Source organism: Henckelia pumila, unplaced genomic scaffold (genome assembly GCF_033568475.1).
Source record: "Henckelia pumila isolate YLH828 unplaced genomic scaffold, ASM3356847v2 CTG_136:::fragment_2:::debris, whole genome shotgun sequence".
NCBI classification, from domain to species: Eukaryota; Viridiplantae; Streptophyta; class Magnoliopsida; order Lamiales; family Gesneriaceae; genus Henckelia; species Henckelia pumila.
The window spans coordinates 19,283-42,992 of record NW_027331767.1 but is presented as its reverse complement, the minus strand read 5'-3'; the positions used below and the strand labels follow the sequence as shown (position 1 = coordinate 42,992).

The window sequence follows — 23,710 nt, the reverse complement described above, 5'->3', positions numbered from 1 at the left end:
AAGGCAAACATCAACATACGAGCCATGGACATCCCAAAATAAAAAATCAGAAGGTTTCAACGACAAATGAAGAGAAAGAAACATGCCAAAGCAATTTAATTGAAATTGGAGACGATGAAAAAATATCATTATTCTTCCGAAGAAGCAAAAAACTATCAAGACATGAAAAGAAGCTCAAGGATCATGAAACAAAGATAAAGCAAAAAAAAAAGCTTTAAGAATAGTTCTACTCATTTTTTCCCAAATGACATGGCTGTAATGATTTGGACCATTACTTAACTAAAAAAAATATCACCTACAGTTATCAAATTGTTTACAAAAATTTAAAGTCCCACGTGCAAAAGCACGTGTACCTTACTAGTATATAAACACATGCATTTTGTTTTCTTGTATTGAGTATAGGCTATATCCAATTGCATAAGCTAATTCCATTAAAAGAACAAAACATCCCACGTTTCAAGTAGAAAATTCAATTTGATGAACATGAGTACCCACCTCTTTTCATTTCACAGGGATCCCTATTGGTTGCTTTTCTATCATAAATGAATCTGTTAAATTCACAAATCACGCCTTCTATGGTTATCAAAGCTCCAAGTGAACCCAAGTCTATTTTATCAGTAACGAACCTCGCCAAGTGAACCTGAGACTATTTATCTGTGATAATCTGATGTTATCAGTAGCAACCTCGCCACGTCCAAGTCAAAAAAGGAACTCCATCAACCAACAAGACTTTGCCGTCTCAAGAACTCGAACCGCATCAAATACCACCAGATGATTAACTAACAAATTGATTTTTCTTTGATCTGTTGCGTTTTCTGCTCCTGTTTCTTACACTGTTATCTATCTTTTTGCTTTCCTGCAATAAAGATTGAAGTCTCAACAACAGATACTAGAAAAACAACACCACAAATTAAGCTACACGACATAGGGATATCAGAAGATGGATGGATAGAGACAACCACAGTAGTTTTAAGCTATTTTACTCTCAATTTTAATTATATTTATTTAATTTAAATCTATTTAGGTTGCTTAACTTGGGGTGATTAACATGTGATATGACAATCCCAATAAATCCAGTATTTACTTGCAAAAATTTCTTTAAACTCAAAGATACCGTTTGGTATCATGGTTGGGATGTACTATATATGAATAAAAACATGATGAGATGCGGATATACAAGACATAGATATAGATATGAATAATATGTTGTTTCGTTTGTTTTTTATTTTGTATCATTATTGTGTTTATTCTCCTAATTACCATTGTCAATTTCACACAATACACTCATCCTCCACTAATACCATGGGTTGAGAGGTATTTGTCATCAAGTCTACATCTAATGTCATACCGGGCCATGAGATATCATTGAGTGACAAAAAAATGAGAGAAACATGGGATGAGTAAAAATTTGTGTCGAATCCCACTTTCATCTCATGTACCAAACGGTACCAAAGTGTTGGAGCATTCATAGTTTCAGTGATGACAAAATATGACAAACAATAGGCAAAATCAGTATGAGAACTGCACTTGTCATGAACCGAAACTGAAGCTACTCAACTGGACAAATTCTCAACCGAATCTGAAGTTCCCAATTGGAACTGGAATTGCCTTGGACCACGTGACTAATCGAAGATCTCAACTAGACAAGTCAAATGAACTGAGCTAACTAGTTCACAAGCTGAACGGGATAAAACCACGACTGGACTAGTCGAGCCAAACTGATTTAATTGAGCAGAGCGAAACTGAAGGAAGTTCTCAACTGAATAATGAACAAAACTGAGCAAGTCAACCAGACAAGACTGGACTGAACCAGTCAAGGGAAACCAACAAGTCGAGAGAAGAAGAGCAGACCAATCGAGGCAAGATCAGTTGGCCCCAAATTCAAGATCAGTTGTGCTCGCACAAACGACTACTGTACAGACACAGACTTTTGGTATGAATGTCAGTGAGCTAAAAGACAAGCAACGACTACTATTCTTGGATGCACATCAATTTGAATTTATGAATGTTGAAGTTGAAAGCTATAAATAGCAGACCAAAATCGGTTGAGAGAATAGCCGGCTCATGAAGAACTCTGCTATCTTTTCAAGGCAACTGAAAACTATTTTCGAAGAATTCAAGCTTACGTTGAAGAATCATTATGAGCCGAAGAATTCAAGCACAAACATAAAGTTTTTATCAGATCATTAAGGATCATATTGTGCGAAGAATTGAGTTGTATTTACGTTGATTGTAATTCAGTTGTGAGTCTAGGAATTTCAGTTAGACAGTTGGGTGTAACTGCTAAGCTGAATTGGGTCTGTACAAGGTTTGTATAAATCAAAGTTTTCTAGCAACCTACGTTGGGTAAGTTCCGAGATAGATGGTTGAGTAAGTCCTAGTATTGGAGTAGGGTGTTGCAGCTGCGTAATACTCAAAGTCTTCTAGTGGATCCTTCCATGTGTGGAAAAAGGGGTGATGATGTTGGAGCAGTTGAGTCTCTGAATATCCAAAAACAATTATTGTGTTATTCGCATTTCAGTTTCACCATTTCACTTTCAGTTAACCATTTGAAACAATGTTCTAATCTTTCAGTTGACCTCATTCCGCACAACTAAACATATTTGTTGGTCAGATTAGCAAAGAAAATTCAGTTCCACCCCTAGAACCGATCCTAGCATCAAAGTCCCATTAATAATTGGATTTAAACATGATTTTTAGTCCCTGATTTCAGTAAACATAAATAATCTGTATAAATGGAAAGTAAATGAAATAACTCCTAATACACCTTTCCCTTCTAATTTCTTAGAATAGCAATCTCAATCAATTTTAAACTAAATGTGTTATTATTTATCCATAACCACTCTATCTCCAATTTGTTTTAATAATCACCCTTTAAATTATCTCTGCATGATCCTAGCTTGAAAGCAAAGACAACCAGTTTTTTTTTAAAGAAAGTAAACACAACCTTAAGTTATTAATGCATGCAACCTTAGAAAAGTTACAACTGCAATAAAAAACACTAATATTTATTTTAGGACCCCAGAACCTATTTTTCAGGTTCCAAAATCTATTCTTTACGCATAAAAATTCTGGTGATTCCAAGGTTCACCGTGATTAAACTTGAAATACTCTTAGTTCATGCCAGTATTTTTACACCAAATACATGAATGTACCACTAATCATGCCAGAACACACTTCCCATAAAGGCATATGTCATACGATAAGAATGGACAGATTAAAATTTTTATAATACCAAAAAATCCACGCACCTTTCCTGCGGCAGAATTTTCATCCACCTTTTGCTTTTTCTTCTTGCATGACAGTGGGTTTGGACCCTGCGGTCAACATAAGCATAACTTGGCATCATTTAAAAATCTTGATCGAACAAGAAAATGTTGCATAATTTTGCTATAAGATGATGGGCAGAAGCAACAATAGCTTTCATACAATGAATGTCACATCTTCAGCAATGAAATGTCTGCAAAATTATGAAATAAGAGAAAACCACGTGGCTTCCCTGTAACAGCAAACTAATTGAACTGTGGGGTACAATTACATTGAAAAGAAGTGATTTCTCCACCTTATATTTAAATATTGAAAACAAAAGTGTAAGTGAAAGTGTGTCTCCATCCCCACAGGAATGACGAAAGAAAAAAAAAAAAAAAAAAAGTGACAGGACATTGATACTTGCCTTCGCTCTCTTTCGCTTGAACTGAATTTTATCATTCATCACTGTCCTACTCGGTTTATCATTTCCCTTAAGATCCTGATTATCTACATTATCGTTATTCGCATCCAAAGCATCACATGCTTCTTCACTGTCTACTCCTTTCTTCTTTATGTTTAACATCATGAATTCCAACTCAGTCATATGTGATCGCCCTTCTTCAGCAGCTTTGGCAAAATCACGCTGAACTGCTGATGGACACTCAAGAAACAGGGCATTTCGGAGAGCATATACGACTGGCACTCCTGGTATCTGCAAATGGCAGCCTTAAAAACCTGAATGTCTAAAAAAAATGTGGTTTTTGCTTGGCACAATGTAGAACAGCATGAAAAAATTGATTTGAACATATAAAAAGCAGGAACCTCTTGGAGCTTCTTCCTCAGCTCAGCATCCTGTGTTGCAACAAAAAAGTGCTCAGGCTTGTTTTCACCAATAATTTCTGTTATGCACGCCGCAGCAGTTTTTCTCTTCTCATGGTCACATCTAGAAACAGGTTGTTGAAATTTTAAACTCACATTCGATCTCGTAGACCAACCTAGCTAACTACACACGCAAAAAATTTTCAATGAACAATCCTAGCATGAGCAAAGAAGAATGTTCAATCTTGTTCACATTGATCCTCAAATTTTCGAGAATTTCTCCATTACAGAGACATTAAATGCAGCTAAAGCATATAACAGAGCATAGTTCCACCACCAAAATAAAAACTTTATATCCCAACCACAAACCGTTTTCCATGTGTAGAATGATACAAACATCAAATACAATGATGAAACAAATATGCCAAATAATACTAATTAATTTATTGTGTGTTGACACAATCTCAATGGAAAAACAATCTTTCCAACAATAAACCACCAATATCTAGAGGAGAGTAACACTTCAGAAAAACCACATGCCTCAAAATTAAAAGGACTAACCTTGCAGTTATCAGGTTTCGAGCAGCATTAACAGAATCTGAATAGAAATCACCAAGGCTTCTCAACTCTGCAATAACACATCTGTTGCCAAATATTTCCAAACCCAATTGAAATCAATGCATTATTATTTTCCGAAAAAATCCCGACTAAATCGAACATCATCAAACCTTGTAGTGAAGATTTTGACACTAGCGCCAAGGATATTGGTCAATGCAGTATCAGCGGGAGTAATTCCATTTGCCAGAAGGTGGTATACAAAGGTACCATCACAGAGGATTTTGAACGGCTCTCGGAATCCATAGCAAGCCGTGTAGAACCTCACCGCTTTTCGATGCCGCTTCTGCTTTTTCACCTTCATTTATCTAGTTTATTTAACAAAAAATAAATACGGATCGAATTGATCTATCAATTGCATTAAGCAGCTAACACGCACAAACCCCACATCAATAAATACCAATTTTCTCTACAAAGATTTGGATATAATATTTGTTGCATCATGATATTTAATATAGATATAGAGAAGGCGTTTGTGAGACGGTTTCACAGATTTTTATTCATGTGACGTTTCAATCCTTCACATATTTACAATAAAAAATAAAAATAATATTTTTTCATAGTTGACCAAATAAGAGATGTCTCACAAATATTTTCTGTGAGACTTCTCACATTAGTTTTTGTGTATAATATAATAGATATAACATATTGTATTGAATAATTTTCTACCAAATAAACAACCGAGGAAAAACATAAGAAGAGAAAAAAAAATCATGCAATATACGTAGAAATCATTGTCTATATTTATCCTAAAGTGATGTCTTAACAAAATTTAAGTTGTGCTTATAGCTTCTATAAATAATTGATTATGATTTTTTTTTCTTAATAATCATATACTCTCAACGTAATTATTTTTAAAAAATAAATTAATGACGGTAATTAAACTCTTTACACGCAGTTCACTAGGCAACCAATGAAAAACTCAACTCTCTCTTTTGCGTTGTGATGGATAAAGAAGGGTAATGTATTGTTTTATTATTTTCCAACCAATATTGACATTTGAATTGTGTGTTTGTATTTATTTTTTTGTATGTGGGTGTATTGTTGTATAAATATTTATTCGTTTTTGACAGGTTTCTCACACAAATAACTGAATATTTACGTTAAATCTAGGGATTTATGTACTCATTTATCTTTGAATTAGATATTATATTTCTCATGTGAGAAACCAAAAAAAAAAAGGGGGAAGTGCTCATTCGTCCAAGCAGTAGCAGCTACACGTACATATGATTTATAGAAATTTGGGTCTTGATATCTTCCCTGATTGGATCCCAAATACTATTTCAGTCCTGATGATATTTTTGGTAACATCTATTTTGTATATCCAAATACAGAGCAACTGAAAGAAACTTGATACATATGGATAGGGAGTTCTAAAAGTTGGATACATTCTGGAATTTGCCAAAGAGCCTGCTCCACTAGCTACTAAATTTGTGTTCTCTCTTTGACGGACGAGCAAAACATTACAATTTATATTTTTGTAAATACAATATTCTAAATTCTCTCATATTTCGATCTCAAATTATCTATCTTTTTTTATAGATCATTGGACGTCAAATTGATTTGTACACACAGTTGGAACATATGTGCAGCTAAAACATCTCCGATCATTGTTGTAATGCTTTTCTACAAAAAAATTTCTGACTGCAAGAATGTATACTTATATCTATATAAAAAAGTTTTTACTAATATTTTATAATAATATCCTTTGTCCATAACTTGAAATCTTAATATTTTTTATGTGTATGTAGTATATGATGCACCGAATGAAAGAAGATAAAAAAATGCCCGAAAAACGTATTCTAACTCATACTGTTTTAATTGTGGGGAGTGTTAGAATCAAACATTAAAGCGGATTGAAAATAGTCAAGGGAAAGGGTTTGGGGTTATTAGGATTTATCGCCTTGAAATTTGATAAATTATTTAAATAATTTAGGTTGGTTGCTAAATGGAGTAGCACCAAAAGCACCAATGTGAAATGTATGCTTAGAATAAATTATTTTGAAATTATTATGATTTTTTCAATATCGTTGATATTTATTTTATATCTTAAAGTATTTTAACAATATTAGGGATGTAAATGAGCCGATCCGAGCCGAACAGTATCAGGCTCGGGCTCGGCTTGTTAAGTATATGTCGAGGCTCGGGCTCGGCTCTTTAGGGAATTACTAAGCTCGCGAGAAGCTCGAGCTCGGCTCGTGAATAACTCATTTATCTTACTTAACGAGCTTGGCTTGAGTTCGGCTCTTTTTCGGGTTCATTTTCGGGCTTGTTAATCGAGCTCGTTCTCTGGCTCGTTTACAAGCTCGTTCTCTGGCTCGTTAAGTGAGCTCATTTTCTGGCTCAACAAGTGCAAATACAATAAAATACATCTCTATAAATTAATTATAAATTAAAATTAATAACAAAAAGAACATCTCAAAATATTATATCAAGTATTCAAAAGTGAATGCAACAATCCAATACAACAACAATTCCAGAACAAAAGATCATCAATTTGAGCTCAAAAATTTAAACAAATCCATGAAGATCACAAATTTTTTTTTTCCTTGACTAGATAGAATTTTCCATTGAATCCAGAAAAACCCAATAATTCTTCGCCCATAAAAAAAACTGAAAAGGGAACAAGCACAACAATATTTAACCTGACTGAAATTAAAATCCTTTCATACAGAAAATGTTATAACTCATAAACGGACTCCAACCCAACAAATTCAACTATGATCCAAAAATAAAATCTCCTTTTCGTACCATGTGAAGCACGAAACTGTCTTCATACTCCAATCTTTTAACATATACAGTCATGAATTCATGATTGCCAAACAATTAGTCGACCCAACCATTGAAGCCAATGACAACATTGAAGATGTAATATCTTAACATCAATTATGCATCCATGGATGATGTATATACAATGACGGTGACCGAATAAGCAAATTTTCAATGGTCAGCATCCATTTCTCCCTTGTTTTTTTTTATTTTCTTATACATCAAACGTTACTAATCACCCAAATCAATAAAAACTTATCGACCCGTGATTAAATTCAACGTAAAATAAGTGTTGCAGCCATAGAAAATAATTCGAAATTTATTTAACTCCATAAATTTGAAAAATCCGTTAGTTCCAATATAGCACTTACAACAAACAAATAATCACATATCAATCAAATAATTTCGAATTAACCAAAAATCCCCAAATTCAAAACCCTAATTTCGAATCATACCTTCTAGGCTATGAAAACAAGGTCCAAACGACTAAACAACCTCGACCCAAGGTTGAACGACGGTCGGAGACTGCGGGAACGGCGACTGGGCGACGACTGCCGGAATTGGGTTTGTCGGTACGAGCTTAAAACTCAGGAAAATGGGTAGTGGAAGATAGCCCTCGTCGAATGGATTCCAAATCTATGCTCAAATAAATTTTCAAGCAACAAAGCGACCTAGATCAAAGTTTGATGTTTTGAAAATGTGATAGAAACAATGGAGAAAGATGAAGGCGGCGAGCGGGGGCAGATCCTCTACTGTGGGCTAAAGACAACACCAAATGTTGGGGTCTCAAAACGGTGTTGTTTTGGGTTGAGTAGATGCTATCCGCAGGTTAGTGTCCTGCAGGTAACGTGGCGGCTCATGATTGATGAAAATTAGTGGGACCCACATGAGACCCATTAATTTTGACCAATCATGAGGTTACACATCATCTACAGGGTAGTACCCTGCTGACGGCATGTACTAAACCGTTGTTTTGGGAACTGTCAAATATTATTTTTTTAAAAAAAATTTGTTTTCTTTCTTTTATAATGTTCTACGTCATAAGTATATATGTCAAAACGGGCCGGCGAGGCGGGCCGGCCCGCAACCCGCCTCAACCCGCCTTTAGGCGGGGCGGGGCGGGGCAAAATGGCGGGCCTCCAAATGCTCAGCCCAACCCAACCCGCCTTGGGCCGCGGGTTGGGCGGGCCGGCCCGCCTAATTTTTTATTATTTTTTTTATAAAATAAATGTTAATTTTTAAATTAAAAAAAAAATAATTAAACACACTTGAAATGGAAACAAAATGAAAAATAAAATTTAATCAAATAGTTTAATCAATATTAAAAAGTATTACTATTAAAATTTAATAATATATAAAATTAATTAGTAAAAAAAAATATGAAAAAAATTTAAAAATACTACATAGTTTATTATCATCAAAATTCATTCAAAATAAGTTCAATAAAACTAAAAAATATGTATAAAAAACACTAAAAAAAATACAATTTTGCAAAAAAAAAATAAAAAAATATTTGGCGGGCCCGCCTCCAAACGGGCTGAGATTTGGCCAACCCAACCCAACCCATTTCCATTGCGGGGCGGGGCGGGGCGGCCCGATGGGCCTAGCCCAATTTGACAAGTCTAGGCACAAGCGCTAATCATTCAAATTTTTTTGCCATTACGATCTTTTCTTTTTCTTTTTAAACAAAAGCGTCAAAAGTTTAACATTAAAAAATATATAATAATGCCAGAGGTACAACTAATATATCGTACGACGATATTTACAACAATTATTTGGTGATATTTTGTTATTATCTCGTGAGATTTTGATATGATATCGTGAGATTTTGCATTCAATGTATTGTGAGATTTGATAAATTAAAATTTTGTATTGAATTTTTTGTGCTGTAAAAATTGTTATACAAATTTGGTTGTACATGTAGCATTACTCAAAAAAGTAATCTCCTAACATTAACATGTAAAATTCATTTTGGTAAATTCAACAAAGAATTTTATTTTAAATTTATTTTATTTATTAAAGTCATAAATTTATTTAAAATTATATTATAATAAATAATTATCTTATCGTTGTATAACATTTGTAGAAACATCTACTGGAAAATTATATGCTCAATTATAAAATATTTTCAAAATATTTATAAATATATAATATTTCCCAATTTCGGACGTGTATATCAGTATATGTCATCTTCATTGTTACATTTATTTAGTTTATTTTTATCAATTTGTTAAACTATATTTTAGATGTATATATGATTTATTTATGAGTACGATTTTATTATTATATAATTATATAGTAATACTTTAATATAAATAGAAGGAAAATATATAATTTATTATTATTATATAATTATAATACTTTAATATAAATAGAAGGAAAATATGTAATTTATTATATATTTAAAAATATATTATATTTGAGTAATTTACCAATAGATAATTCTATAATTATTATACAAAGAATTATTTATTATAATATAATTTTTAAATAAATTTATTACTTTTATAAATAAAATAGTTTGTTGAATTTACTAAAACGAATTTAACATGTTAATGTTAGGACTTAGTAGAATGATTATTTTCTTATGTTAATTTTTTTTACGCTAGTATCGTAAGTGCAAAAAAAAATAGCATGATTACATATCTTACGTGGAACATTAAAAAAGAAAGGAAACAAAATTTAAGAAAAAATTGAATATTGGACAGCTCCCAAAACGACATTGTTTTGAGACCACAGCACTTGGTGTTCTCTTTAGTCCACTACAGAGGATCTGCTCCCGGCAGAGAGAAAACGAAGGTGCCTTGGGATGAGACTAGCTCAGCTCATCAATAATCCTAAGCTCGAAGGCACTTACTATATTTTGTGAGGTCGGCTTGGGAGCTCGGCCTTGGGAGCTCGGCCAAGCTCCCTCACCATATTTGGCAGGTCGGGTCGGAAGCTCGGCCATGGGAGCTCGGGAGCTCGGCCATGGGATCTCGGCCTAGGACCCTCGCTGGCCATGGGAGCTCGACCAAGTCCCTAGCCGTCCATGGGAGCTCGGACATGGAAGCTCGGCCAAGGACCCTCGCTGGCCATGGAAGCTCGGCCAAGCTCCCTCGTCCCCGATGAGTTCAGGGCATCAGTTTTGAGATTGGTTCGGTGACGTAAAATCTCGGAAAGCTCAGCAAGGCTCTCCCATTCTTGCTTTAGCAGAGGGTTAGCTTAGCAAGTTAGTGCAACAACTTCAATAGGCTAACTAAGATGTTAGGATCAGTTATTTATGGTGAGCTTAGGAGTTCAGCAATAGCTCACTCACCACTTTCTCTATTAGTCCTTAGAGAACGTCAACTAAGTGTCCTCATGATGGCAGTTCAGCTCAGATTAAAATTATTATTATTTCCTTTGTCAGACAAGATTCGGGCGAGATCTCAGTCTAGATATTCGGGATCGCGATCCCGGGATTCTCGGGTTCTTGATAAGGAAGATAAGCGCTAAATCCGAAGCCCTCTCCTATAAATATCAGGTTCACTTCAATTATTTAGATTCAATCTTTACTTGTGCGCACACACCACTCTCTATATTTCGATATCCTAGCGTCGGAGGGGATACGCCGGAACACCCTTCGGCCCCCTTTAACACTCTTGTTCGTGGTTTTAGGTCAACAACAGCTCATCACTTATTGGAGGAGTTTTGTTAGCGCGACTAATTAGCTCATCCAAAAAGATCACTTTATTGAGGTATATCAATTTCCCATGGCCGAGCTCCCGACCCGACCTGCCAAATATGGTGAGGGAGCTTGGCCAAGTCCCTCGCCGTCCATGGGAGCTCGGCCATGGAAGCTCGGCCATGGGATCTCGGCCAAGGACCCTTGCTGGCCATGGGAGCTCAGCCAAGGACCCTCGCTGGCCATGGGAGCTCGGCCAAGTCCCTCGCCATCCATGGGAGCTCGGCCATGGAAGCTCGGCCAAGGACCCTCGCTGGCCATGGGAGCTCGGCCAAGTTCATCGCCGTCCATGGGAGCTCGGCCATGGAAGCTCGACCATGGGAGCTCGGCCAAGGACCCTCGCTGGCCATGGGAGCTCGGCCAAGTCCCTCGCCGTCCATGGGAGCTCGGCCAAGTCCCTCGCCGGCCATGGGAGCTCGGCCAAGTCCCTCGCCGTCCATGGGAGCTCGGCCATGGAAGCTTGGCCAAGGACCCTCGCTGGCCATGGGAGCTCGGCCAAGCTCCCTCGTCCCCGATGAGTTCAGGGCATCAGTTTTGAGATTGGTTCGGTGACGTAAAATCTCGGGAAGCTCAGCAATGCTCTCCCATTCTTTCTTTAGCAGAGGGTTAGCTTAGCAAGTTAGTGCAGCAACTTCAATAGGCTAACTAAGATGTTAGGATCAGTTATTTATGGTGAGCTTAGGAGTTCAGCAATAGCTCAATCATCACTTTCTCTATTAGTCCTTAGAGGACGTCAACTAAGTGTCCTCATGATGGCAGTTCAGCTCAGATTAAGTGTATTATTATTTTCTTTGTCAGACAAAATTCGGTCGAGATCTCAGCCTAGATATTCGGGATCTTGATCCCGGGATTCTCGGGTTCTTGATAAGGAAGGTAAGCGCTAAATCCGGAGCCATATCCTATAAATATCAGGTCCACTTTCATTATTTAGATTCAATCTTTATTTGTGCGCACACACACCACTCTCTATATTTCTCTATCCTAGCATCTGACTTGAGCGTCGGAGGGGATACGCCGGAACACCCTTCGGCCCCCTTTAACACTCTTGTTCGTGGTTTCAGGTCAGCAACAACTCATCACTTATTGGAGGAGTTTTGTTAGCGCGACTAATTAGCTCATCCAAGAAGATCACTTTATTGAGGTATATCAGAAGGAAACGAAGAGGAGAGAGAAGTTTATCCAATATGCATGTGTGATTATAAAAGTGATCCATTATTTTATTTAAATTTATTTGCGTTATAAAATTAAATATATATGTTAATATCATCTATATTCCAATATTTACTGATATATATTTTTAACACACAATAATATTATCTAAAATTAATTATTCTAATTTAGAAATTTAAAATATTTAACAATAAATCTTATCAAATAACTGAGTAATTAGGATAGGATTCTTACAAAAATAAATCTCTATAAATTAATTATAAATTAAATTAAATTTTTTGTACATAAAAAAAATGGAAAACTTAATAACAAAATAACATCTCAAAATATTATAGCAAGCTTCAAAATATTATTTAAAATATCATCAACCTAAAATCTATTATCCAAAATCTCACTAGTCACAACACATCGATAATAAAACCATCAAATTGATCATCAAATATCTGTCATGCCGATGATCCAATACGACGATACTCAATAAATAACATCATGACAATAATTTCACTCTCAAAAATCAATCATGATACTTTAACTTCTTAATAAGTACATACTTCAACTTCTTAATAAATCCAGAGGCAATGCAGAATTAGAAAAGTCATTAGAAAAAGAATTGTAAAAGAATCTCCAATAAATACTATCCTGCAAAGTCCATAAAAAAATTAAAGGTTTCTCAATTCATCAAGAAGCATATAATAAATTTAAATTAAAAAATCAAATGAACTTCACAACTTCAAAGACAATGATAATATATATTTATATATATAACTAGAGTTGTTATTATATATAGATGACAATGTTCTTATTTTTCGTTCAAAATTTTAAATTTGATTGAATGTTGTCATTATTTTTAATTTCACTTAATTTTTGTGTATCCATAGATACGTGAAAATATACATAAATTCTATCTGTAATGATTTTCTGAATTTTGGTTCACAATTTAAAATTTGGTCAAATGTTATAAATAATTTTTATTTCATTTAATTTTTGTTTTTGCGTATCGTGAATATTTCTATAAATGCTATATATATATATATATATATATATATATGATAATATACAAAATTTCAACTTTATATTTGATTGGATGTTATCAATACTTTTCTAAGTATTATAATATACTAATTTTTGTTTTAAAAATAGAAATTTGATTGGACGTTATCACAACTTTAGAATTTAAAATATTTTTTCGTGTTTATATATATGTGTTAAAATTTTCATAAATGCTATTAATAACGCACCAAATTTTTATTCAAAATTTGAAATTTGAGCGGTTGTTATCACTAATTTTTATTTGAGTTAATTTTGTGTATCCATATGTACGAGAAATGCTTTTATAAATTACATATATATGTGTGTACCAATTTTCAGATAAAATTTCTAAATGTGATCGGATATTATCACATTTTTTATTTTCAATTAATTTTGTGTTAATTTTGATCGGATATTTTGAATGATCCTTATTTCATATAAAAATAATTAAAATTTTAATCAAATATATTAATCAACAATGACAAAAAATTTTATATTCATTCTTTAGATATCTATTATATTATTTCTATTAGTAACGATTTCACAACTTTAAGAGAAAAAAAGTTAATTTAACCTTACAAAATTGTTATCCACATTTAAAAGTTATCATAAATAATATAAATATTTTTTATATAATAATTTTTTACAATAGTATTTAAAAATCATATAAATTTATTATATCATAATAATAATTTTAGGTAAAATTTCAAATTCAAATTTTTCGTTAATACTAGTTGACGTATAAAAACAAATGTTTTGTATTTGAGTTTTTAAATAAAATAAAATTTTATTATTTAAGAAAAATCAAGTTTTTGTTATTTCAAGAAAGATTTAATTTAAATTTTAATATACTAGTTTTTAAAATATTATAATTTGTAAATTTACTCAATGGGCATATAAATGACTAAACGAGTTGAGTTCGAGAAACCATATAAACTAATATATTTTCACGGGCCAATAAAATGAGCCGAGCCTGATCCAGAGCCCGAGCTCAATCTGACGAGCCACTAAACGAGCCGAGCCCGAGCTCAAGCTATAGCGAGCCACTAAACGAAAACGAGTCCGAGCCCAAACCCGAACCCAAGCTAACGAGCCACTAAACGAGCCAAGCTAACGAGCCACTAAACGAGCCGAGCTCAAGCCCGAGCTAACGAGCCACCTAAACGAGTAGAGCTCGAGCTCGAGCTCGAGCTTCCGAGCCTAATAACGAACATGTTTGCGAGCTAACAAACCGAACATCCTTAAGCTCAAGCTCGGCTCGTGAAAATTGCCGAGCTCAAAATTAAGCTTGGGCTCGGCTCGATAAGCTTAACGTACGATCTCGAACGAGCTTTTTCACGAGTCGAACTCCGAATAACTCGCGAACAGTTGACTCGTTTACATCCCTAAACATTATTGATATAAAATAAAACATCATTAAAAGTAACTCATAAACATAAATACTCGGGTGTCGGGGAGCAATATGATAAGGGGACACTTCGTCTCTTCCTCTGGTAATATCGATCAAATATCAAATCTTCTATCATATGTTAACTGACTTTACTTTATTCCGCAACAAATGGTAAGGTTATCCCCAGCCTCGAAATTCGTCTCTTTATCACATAGACAATTAACTTGGAGTACAGTAAAGTCTGCTGGTAGGAATTCTTCAGTACGTCATATGATGTTTGGGAGTTAATTACCATTATTTTTATGATGATGATATTAAAAGTTTGGCTAATACGTCATATGATGTTTGGGAGTTAATTACCATTATTTTTATGATGATGATATTAAAAGTTTGGCTTTAGCCAGACTATGCTTTTTGAAACTTCAACGAAAGTAAGAAAGGTCGATTTATTTGCGAATGATACAAATGTATTTTTTATGTTATGGTTTATATTTTGAGATGCATTGTCATTGATTTTTTATGTGTTAGCTTTGAGTTATATTATTTTGAAAGAAAAATATGTATGTATATATGTGTGTGTATGTGTGTGTATGTGTGTGTGTATAAAGAAATATAGTCGTTTCACATCGTTCTTGTCAATGGTGTTTAGAGATGACAATTTTATCCATGGGTTCGAAATCTTTTTACAATTGCCGCAGCAGAATCGGGTGGGTATGAAGATGTTATTCTCATCTAGTGCTTTGATTGTGTTGTGAAATGAAAATATTTATTTAGGAATATAAGAAAACAAAGAAATGAAAACACTTATATGCATAAGAAGAACAAAAAGAATTCACACGTTGATATATTTATTTTATAATTTGATACTTAATTGTGAAATGAATCTCGTAATTGTTTATCTGGGCTTACTCTATTATTTGTTGATATATATATTACACTTTGCATTTTTTGATTATAAAATTAATGTGAGTTTCGTTATGGTCTGCATTTTTTGTTTTCAATTTTTGAAAATGCAAGAAGACGATATGTTGATTTATAAATTAGAATTAACTTTAAAGACAATAATCAGTTGAGAAAATGAAAATTTCACTTGAGGATGTAGAAGAAAACGGGGATCCCACAGGTTCGGGACTCCGCCCTCAAACCCCCTAATTTTCATCTCTGTAGTGGGGATGGGGATAGGGATGGAGGTTTGATCCCCGTGGTTTCGTCGAAGGGGATTCCCAGTTATGATGAACCGAGGATGAGGGCAGCGGTATAATTCGGGGATGGAGATTGGATGACATCCTCGTCCTTGCCCCTTCCCATTGTCATCCCTAATGGTATCGTGTTGTGATCATATTTTATGTTTTGCGTGTTTTTGAAGTATTGATATTTTCTAGACAAATGACAATTAAAATGAGGGGTAATTTTTTATTGTGAGATATGTATTGAAAAGAACATTTTTTTGTAGCTTTGGCTTGTGGTATGTATATAGAACGTATAGTGGTCTCTCGATTTGGACACATGTTTGCATTTATTATGTTTTGGTTTATTTAATGCGTATAGTAGGTATTCACGATTAGTTAGTTATAACAATCACTTCTTTTTTATGTGAGTTTGCCTATGGATTTTATCACTATTTATAACTAAGTAATGTCGTGTTTTGTTTGTGTTAGGTATTGTAGATGTGGTCAAGCTCGTTTGATTTTTTTTTTTTTGTGATTGTTGGATGATCCATTCAATATTTTCAGATTCTGCAATCTTGCCATCAAACCTAAATGTTGTTTAGTCTCTATGGGACGTTATGTGGTTGTTGGAGCCTGTACAAACCAACAATTAATCGTTGGGTTCACCGTAGACTATTGAATCTTCCTTCGTGTGGGTCCCCCAATATTTTTTACCACATTTTTTAAATGAGTTTTTCATTGTGTGCCTAATGAACTGCGTGTAAAGAGTATTATTATGTGTGTTAGCTATTGTATAAATATTTATTAGTTGTTGACAATTTTCTCTCACAATTAACTGAATATTGACGTTAAATCAAGGGATTTTATGTATTCATTTGTCTTTGAATTAGATAAATATGTTTCTCATGTGAGAAACCAAAGAAGAGAGGGGAAGTGCTCATTAGTTCCAACAGTAGCAACTATATGTACATATGATTTATAGAATTTTGTAGCTTGATATCTCCTTTGATTGGACCCAAAAATACTATTTCAGTCCTGATGATATTTTTGATAAAATATATTTTGTATATCCAAATACTGAGCAAGTGAAAGAAACTTGATAATTTGGACGGGAAGGTCTAAAAGTCGGATACATTATGGAATTTGTAAAATAACATGGTCTAGTAGCTACTAAGTTGTTATTACAATCCATGCGATATAGATTTGTTTTCTCTCTTTGATGAACAAGTAAAATATTACAATTTATTTTCTTGAACATACAAATATCCTAAATTATCTAATTTTCCAACTCAAATTATGTATCTTTTTTATAGATTATTAGACATCAAATTTGTAAGGGAAGGGGTAGTTGCACATAAACAGATTTAGGCGTTGTCACAAGGTGTTGACATCACCTTCAAAAACAACTTGAGTAATATGCAGCGGAAAATAATTAAAGCGTGAATAAAATAAAATGGCAACCACACTCAGATATTTAAGCAAGAGTATAAAATACTCTTGCGACGCCTCAGGGCAAAACTTTCACTAAAAAATAATCAAAGAGTTTTACAAACTTTAAAACTAGTGAATTATTGTCAAACTCAATTTTTTCAAGACGTGTGAGAAAATAAACAATAAAACTTCTCCTAAAAATTTTATATGCAATAGAATAAAAAAAATAAAAAGCAATGAGAAAAATCTTTGATGCCAAAACTCGATGAAACGACACTTTCGATCTTTGATCTTCGGTGTTCTTCAATTCTTCAAGGCAATCAAATAATCACGACCTCAAATAAGCTTCAGAAAATCTTCATAATACACGTGCACAAGCTCTCTAGAAAATTGGTCGTGAATTTCTCCTTCTTTTGTTTTCGAACGTGTATATCCTTTTATAGGTAAAAGAATCCTTCTTGAATATGTTTCTTGTAGTCGTAGGATTCTTGATTCATGTTGATCTCTATTTCTTCTTCATCAAATCAATTATACAAAGATAGAGAATAAAAATCAATTAGATATGAGATACTTAAATATTCTAATTAAACATAATATCTCAAATCTACTCATTAAGGAAATATTAAAGTTTATCACAAAGATACTTTAAGTCCAAGAAAGATAAAAAACTTTAAATAAAATCTTTTTAGGCTTAAAGAATTTTAGGAATAATATATTCCTTTCAAAATTGATTCATACACATAGTTGGAACATCACCAGGTATTGGAATGTGCAAATAAAAACATCTCTGATCATTGTTGTAATGCTTTACTACAAAAATTTTCTCTCTACAAGAATGTATACTTCTATCTATAAAGAATTTTTTACTAATATTTTTATAGTAATATCATTTGTCCATAATTTGAAATCTTAAAAAAAATATTTTTTATGTGTAGGAAATATATGATGCACCAATAGGGATGATAATTTTCCCCGCATGTTCGGGTACCCGCGGGAAAAATTCAAAATGGGGGCGGGATTAGAGGGGTGTTATCGGGTTTGGGTTCGGGGTTGTTTAAAATACCCGTAGTGGATTGGGGCAGGTACGAGATGCTATCCCCATCCCCGATAGACCCGATAATAATGATAAATCAATAAATTAATTTTGATAATAATTATTTTAATTATATGTAAAATACAAACTTACATTTCACGTATATACTGAAAACCTAATACCCAAATTTAATTTTATTCGCTTCCTCTCTCATCTAGTCGCCCTCTTTGTTCATTCCCTACCATTCTCAGTCTCCCAACCGGCCGCCTTCTTAGTTTTTTCTATTTTAATAATAAATTTAATTTTTCGAGTAGGGCGTGGACGAGGACGGGGACGGATTCTGGATTTAATCCCCACGGGTTCGGGGATTCACCCTCATCTCCGCAAAATTTCCATCTCCATAGTGGGGATGTGGACGGGAATGAGGGTTCAATCGTCGTGGGTTCGGGTTCGGGGATTCCTTGAAGCCATAGAACTAGGACGCAGACGGGGATGGGGATGGGAACGGCAAACCCGTCCCCACCCCTCCCCATTACCATCCCTAAGCACCAAATGAAAGAAGATAAAAAGATGTCGGAAAAATATATTCTAACCCACACTGTTTTAATTGTGGGAAGTGTTAGAATCAAACATTAAAGCGGATTGAAAATAGTCCATGGGAAGGGTTTGGGTTCTTAGGATTTATCGCCTTGAAATTTTTTAAATTATTTAAATAATTTAGGCTGGTTACTAAATCGAGAAGCGCCAAAGCACCGGTTGGATATGTGTGGTTAGAATAAATTAATTTGAAATTATTATAATTTTTTCAATATCGTTGATATTTATTTTATATCTTTAAGTATTTTAATATTATTGATATCAAATAAATCAACATTAAAGGTAACTCATAAACGTAAATACTCGGCGCCGGGGAGCAACATGATAAGGGGGTACTTCTTTTCGTCCTCTGATAATATCCATCAAATATCAAACCTTCTTCATATGTTATTTTTATTTTGACATAAGATGTTCAGAAATTAATTACTATAATTTTTCTTATGATATTACAATTCTGGATTTAGCAAGACTAAGATTTTTGAAACTTCAAAAAAATTAAGAAAGGTTGACTTATTTACGAATGATACAAATTAATTTTTATTTTATTTTTTATGTTTTGAGATACATTCTTTTTCCATTGATTTTTTTTATGTGTTAGCTTTAAGTTTATTTTATTTTGAAAGAACAATATATATATATATATATATATATATATATATATATATATATATATGTGTGTGTGTGTGTGTGTGTGTGTATATATAAAATAAAAATAATCGATTCACACCGTTCTTGTCAGTGGTGTTTAGAAATGACAGTTTTCTCCATTGGTTCGGAGATTTTTTACATTCGTCATTGCAGAATCAGGTGGGTATGAGGATGTTATCCCCATCCCCAAACCCATCCCGATGGCTCGAAAATAATAATAATAATAATAAATAATTGAGTTGATATTTACGCTTCATTTTTTGTTATTTTTGCTCCATTTTGACTTAATTTGCACTATATTTTACATTTGATGTGGAGTGTGGATAAAAAAAAATGGAGTATACATATCAACTCCTTAATAGTAGGAGATTATAAATTTTGCCGATGAGAATATAGATGATCATACATTTTCACCATAGTTAAAGCTCGTACATTTAGTTTTTTTATTTGTGAAAATAAACAAGTAAATATATTAAATAAGAACATGATACACACACACATTGTGAAAATTTGATAGTCAATTGTGAAATGAACTTCTTAACCGTTTATCCAGACTTACTATAGTATTTGTTGATATTTATTGCACTTTGCATTTTTTGTAGGGGTGTCAAAACTCAACCCTACTCGCCAACCCAACACGAGTCTACCGGAAAAATATCAGGTTAGGGTTGAGGGTTTTCGAGAATTTCTCCATTATAGAGACATTCAGTGCAGCTAAAGCATATAACAGAGCATAGTTCCATCACCAAAATCAAAACTTTATATCCCAACCACAAACCATTTTCCAAGTCTATAATGATGCAAACATCAAATACAATGATGCGGCGAATATGCCAAATAATACTAATTAATTTATTGTGTCTTGCCACAATCTCAATGGAAAAATAATCTTTCCAACAGTAAACCACCAATATGATCTAGAGGTGACTAACACTTCAGCAAAATCACATGCCTCAAAATTAAAAGGACTAAACCTTGCAGTTATCAGGTTTCGAGCAGCATTAACAGAATCTGGATTGGAATCACCAATGCTTCTCAACTTTACAATAACACATCTGTTGCCAAATATTTCCAAACCTAGTTGAAATCAATGAATTATTATTTTCCAAAAATGTCCAGACTAAATCGAACATCATCAAACCTTGCCGTGAAGATTTTGATAGTAGCGCCAAGGATATTGGTCAATGCAGTATCATCGGGAGTAATTCCATTTGCCAGAATGTGGTATACAAATGTCTCATCACAGAAGATTTTGAACGGCTCTCGAAATCCATAGCAAGCCATGTAGAAGTTCACAGCTCTTCAATGTCGCTCTGCTTTTTCATCTTCATTTATCTAGTTTATTTAACAAAAAATAAAGACGGAAAGGTAAGAAAAAATAGATAAGAAATCAAAGCTTCAAAAAAAAGCTATCATCGATACAAATATTTCATATAAATTACAGTGAATGATTTGACAATTTCTGTGATCCAAGCACAAAGTTGAGCGAAAGGTGATCTAGTGTATTTAGGGATGAGCAATCGGATCAGTCTGAACCAAATTGATCGAATTGATCCATAAATTGCATTAAACAGTTAACACGCACAAACCTCACATCAATAAATTCCAATTTTCTCTCCAAAGATTTGTATATTCCAAAACATTCACATGAAAATTGAAAAGCATGAGAAAAAACGATCGATGGACCGCAGACAGTGAAGCGATATCAATTTTTTTCTATTAAAATTTTTTAAATTAATTTACCTTTCAAGTATCAATTTGCCCTTGGTTCGAAAAGTCAGTGAACAGTGAAAGAGAAAACGATGAAGTTTGGAGTTAGGGCGCCAAGCAAAATTGGGTTTTCTTGTTGGGGTCTATAAAACTGGGTTTTATTTAAAGCCCAACACAAAAATATCAGGTTTGGAAGGGCCCAATAGAGATCATTAGGGGATTTATATCCTATTCTCCCTTGATTTGTACACACAATTGGAACATCACTAGGCATTGGAATATGCAGCTAAAAACATCTCTGATTATTGTTGTAATGCTTTTTTACAAAAACTTTCTCTCTGCAAGAAATACTCTTATATCTATAAAGAAGTTTTTACTAATATTTTTATAGTAATATCATTTACTTAATTTGAAATCTTAAAAAAAATTATGTGTAGTTAATATATGATGCACCAATAAGGTGTTATTGGGTTCAGGTTCGGGGAATTTTTAAAATCCCCATAGTGGATTGGGGTGGGTACGAGATGCTCCATCCCCGATAGACCCGATAATAATAAAAAACAATAAATTAATATTGATATTTTAATTATATTTAAAATATAAACTTGTATTTCACGGATATACTGAAAATCTAATGCCCAAATTTCAGTTTCTTCGCTTCCTCTCTCACCAGTCTAGGGGTGAGCAATCGGTCGGTTCGGTCACCGACCGAACCGAATTACAAAAAACCGAACCGAACCGAATTATTTTTGCATAACCGAACAGACCAAATTATTTTTAATAACCGATCAAAATCGAACCAAATTAAAATCGGTTAATTCGGTCGGTGACCGATTAACCGATATTTTTGTGAAAATAATTTAAGCAACAAAAAAACCTTTAGTTCCCAAAAATACACGTTTAAAAAAAACTTCGAAAAAAACCTTCAAATCTCAAGAATCAAAATCGCACTTTCAATTAATTCTAATCAGACCTTACAAGAAATTAGTTTTTTGAGAGCCGACGAGTGAAGGGAGAAGACCGATGCGTCGGGCAAAGAGCAATGACGAGAGATTAAAGATGAACAACACAAAGATGGGAAGTTGATGAAGATAGATGAACTAGATTCGATCGAAAGATGAAAGATGGAGAACAAAGATCTGTACATGGGTGACGAGAGTTGAGATGTACGTGAGGGGAGAGATGCGAGATGAACAAGATGGGTGGTTGTTGCTGTTCTAATTGGTTTAGGGTTGAATGGTATATTAATATATTACAAATATTAAATATAATACATATATATATATATTTCAAAATATCGTTTAATTCGGTTAACCGAATTTAAAAAACATACAAAACCTAAACCGAACCGATATAACCGATTTGACCAAATTTTTTGAAAATCAAAACCGAAATTTTGAAATAACCGAACCGAATTGGTTCGGTTCGGTCGGTTAAATCGGTTTAACCGAAATTTTACTCACCCCTAACCCAGTCGCCCTCTTCGTTCATTCCCTACCACTCCAGATTCCAGTCTCCCAAGCGGCCGCTTTTTTCATTTCTTTTATTTTTAAGAATAAATTTAATATTTCGAGTATGGCGTGGACAGGGATGGGGACGGAATCGGGATTTGATCCCCACGGGTTCAGGGATTCACCCTCGTCTCTGCCCCATTTCCATCTCCATAGTGGGTATGGAGACGAGAATGAGGGTTCAATCCCCGTGGGTACGGGTTCGAGAATCCCTCGAAGCCATAGAACTGGGACGGAGACGGAGATAGAGGTGGGTTTTAATTTTAGGGACGGGGATAGGGATGGCAAACCCGTCCCCAACCTGCCCTGTTGCCATCCTTAAGCATCAAATGAAAGAAGATAAAAAGATGTTCGAAAAATATATTTTAACCAACACTGTTTTAATTGTGGCGAGTGTTAGAATCAAACATTAAAGCGGATTGAAAATAGTCAATGGGAAGGGTTTGGGTTCTTAGGATTTATCGCGTTGAAATTTAATAAATTATTTAAATAATTTAGGCTGGTTACTAAATCGAGAAGCGCCAAAGCACCAGTGTGATATGTGTGGTTAGAATAAATTAATTTGAAATTATTATGAATTTTTCAATGTCTTTGATATTTATTTTATATTTTAAATTATTTTAATATTGTTGATATCAAATAAATAATCATTAAAGGTAACTCATAAACGTAAACATTCGGGTGCCGGGGAGCAATATGATAAGGAGGTACTTCTTCTCGTCCTCTAGTAATATCCATGAAATATCAAACCTTCTATCATATGTTATTTTTATTTTGGCATAAGATGTTCAGAAGTTAATTACAATAATTTTTCTTATAATGATATTGCAATTCTTGCTTTAGAAAGACTGTGCTTTTTGAAAC

At 33.8% G+C, this 23,710-nt stretch overlaps 1 protein-coding gene across 2 annotated transcripts; it reads right to left on the bottom strand.

The window, feature by feature from the left end:
* Window positions 1-258: 258 nt before the first annotated feature.
* LOC140870662 (uncharacterized) lies at window positions 259-22,366 on the bottom strand. 2 transcript variants are annotated; one of them, XM_073273051.1, is made up of 7 exons: window positions 22,309-22,366; window positions 4,797-4,991; window positions 4,630-4,710; window positions 4,072-4,192; window positions 3,674-3,961; window positions 3,252-3,317; window positions 259-856 (listed from the first exon to the last, which is right to left on the bottom strand). In XM_073273051.1, exons 2-7 carry the CDS (start codon window positions 4,985-4,987, stop codon window positions 776-778), a joined length of 828 nt encoding a protein of 275 aa, XP_073129152.1. In that variant the 5' UTR covers window positions 4,988-4,991; window positions 22,309-22,366; the 3' UTR covers window positions 259-775. The 2 variants fall into 2 exon arrangements, with proteins under 2 accessions (XP_073129152.1, XP_073129151.1); XM_073273050.1 differs by lacking the exon at window positions 22,309-22,366 and adding an exon at window positions 7,908-8,223 and having other exon boundaries at window positions 260-856.
* Window positions 22,367-23,710: the final 1,344 nt, after the last annotated feature.

Coding starts and splice junctions, on each gene's coding strand:
- LOC140870662 (XM_073273051.1), bottom strand. CDS start 4,987: ATGAAGGTGAAAAAGCAGAAGCGGCATCGAAAAGCGGTGAGGTTCTAC. Junction 4,711..4,796: donor GTCAAAATCTTCACTACAAG/GTTTGATGATGT, acceptor ATTTGGCAACAG/ATGTGTTATTGCAGAGTTGA. Junction 857..3,251: donor AAAATTCTGCCGCAGGAAAG/GTGCGTGGATTT, acceptor TCTTTATTGCAG/GAAAGCAAAAAGATAGATAA.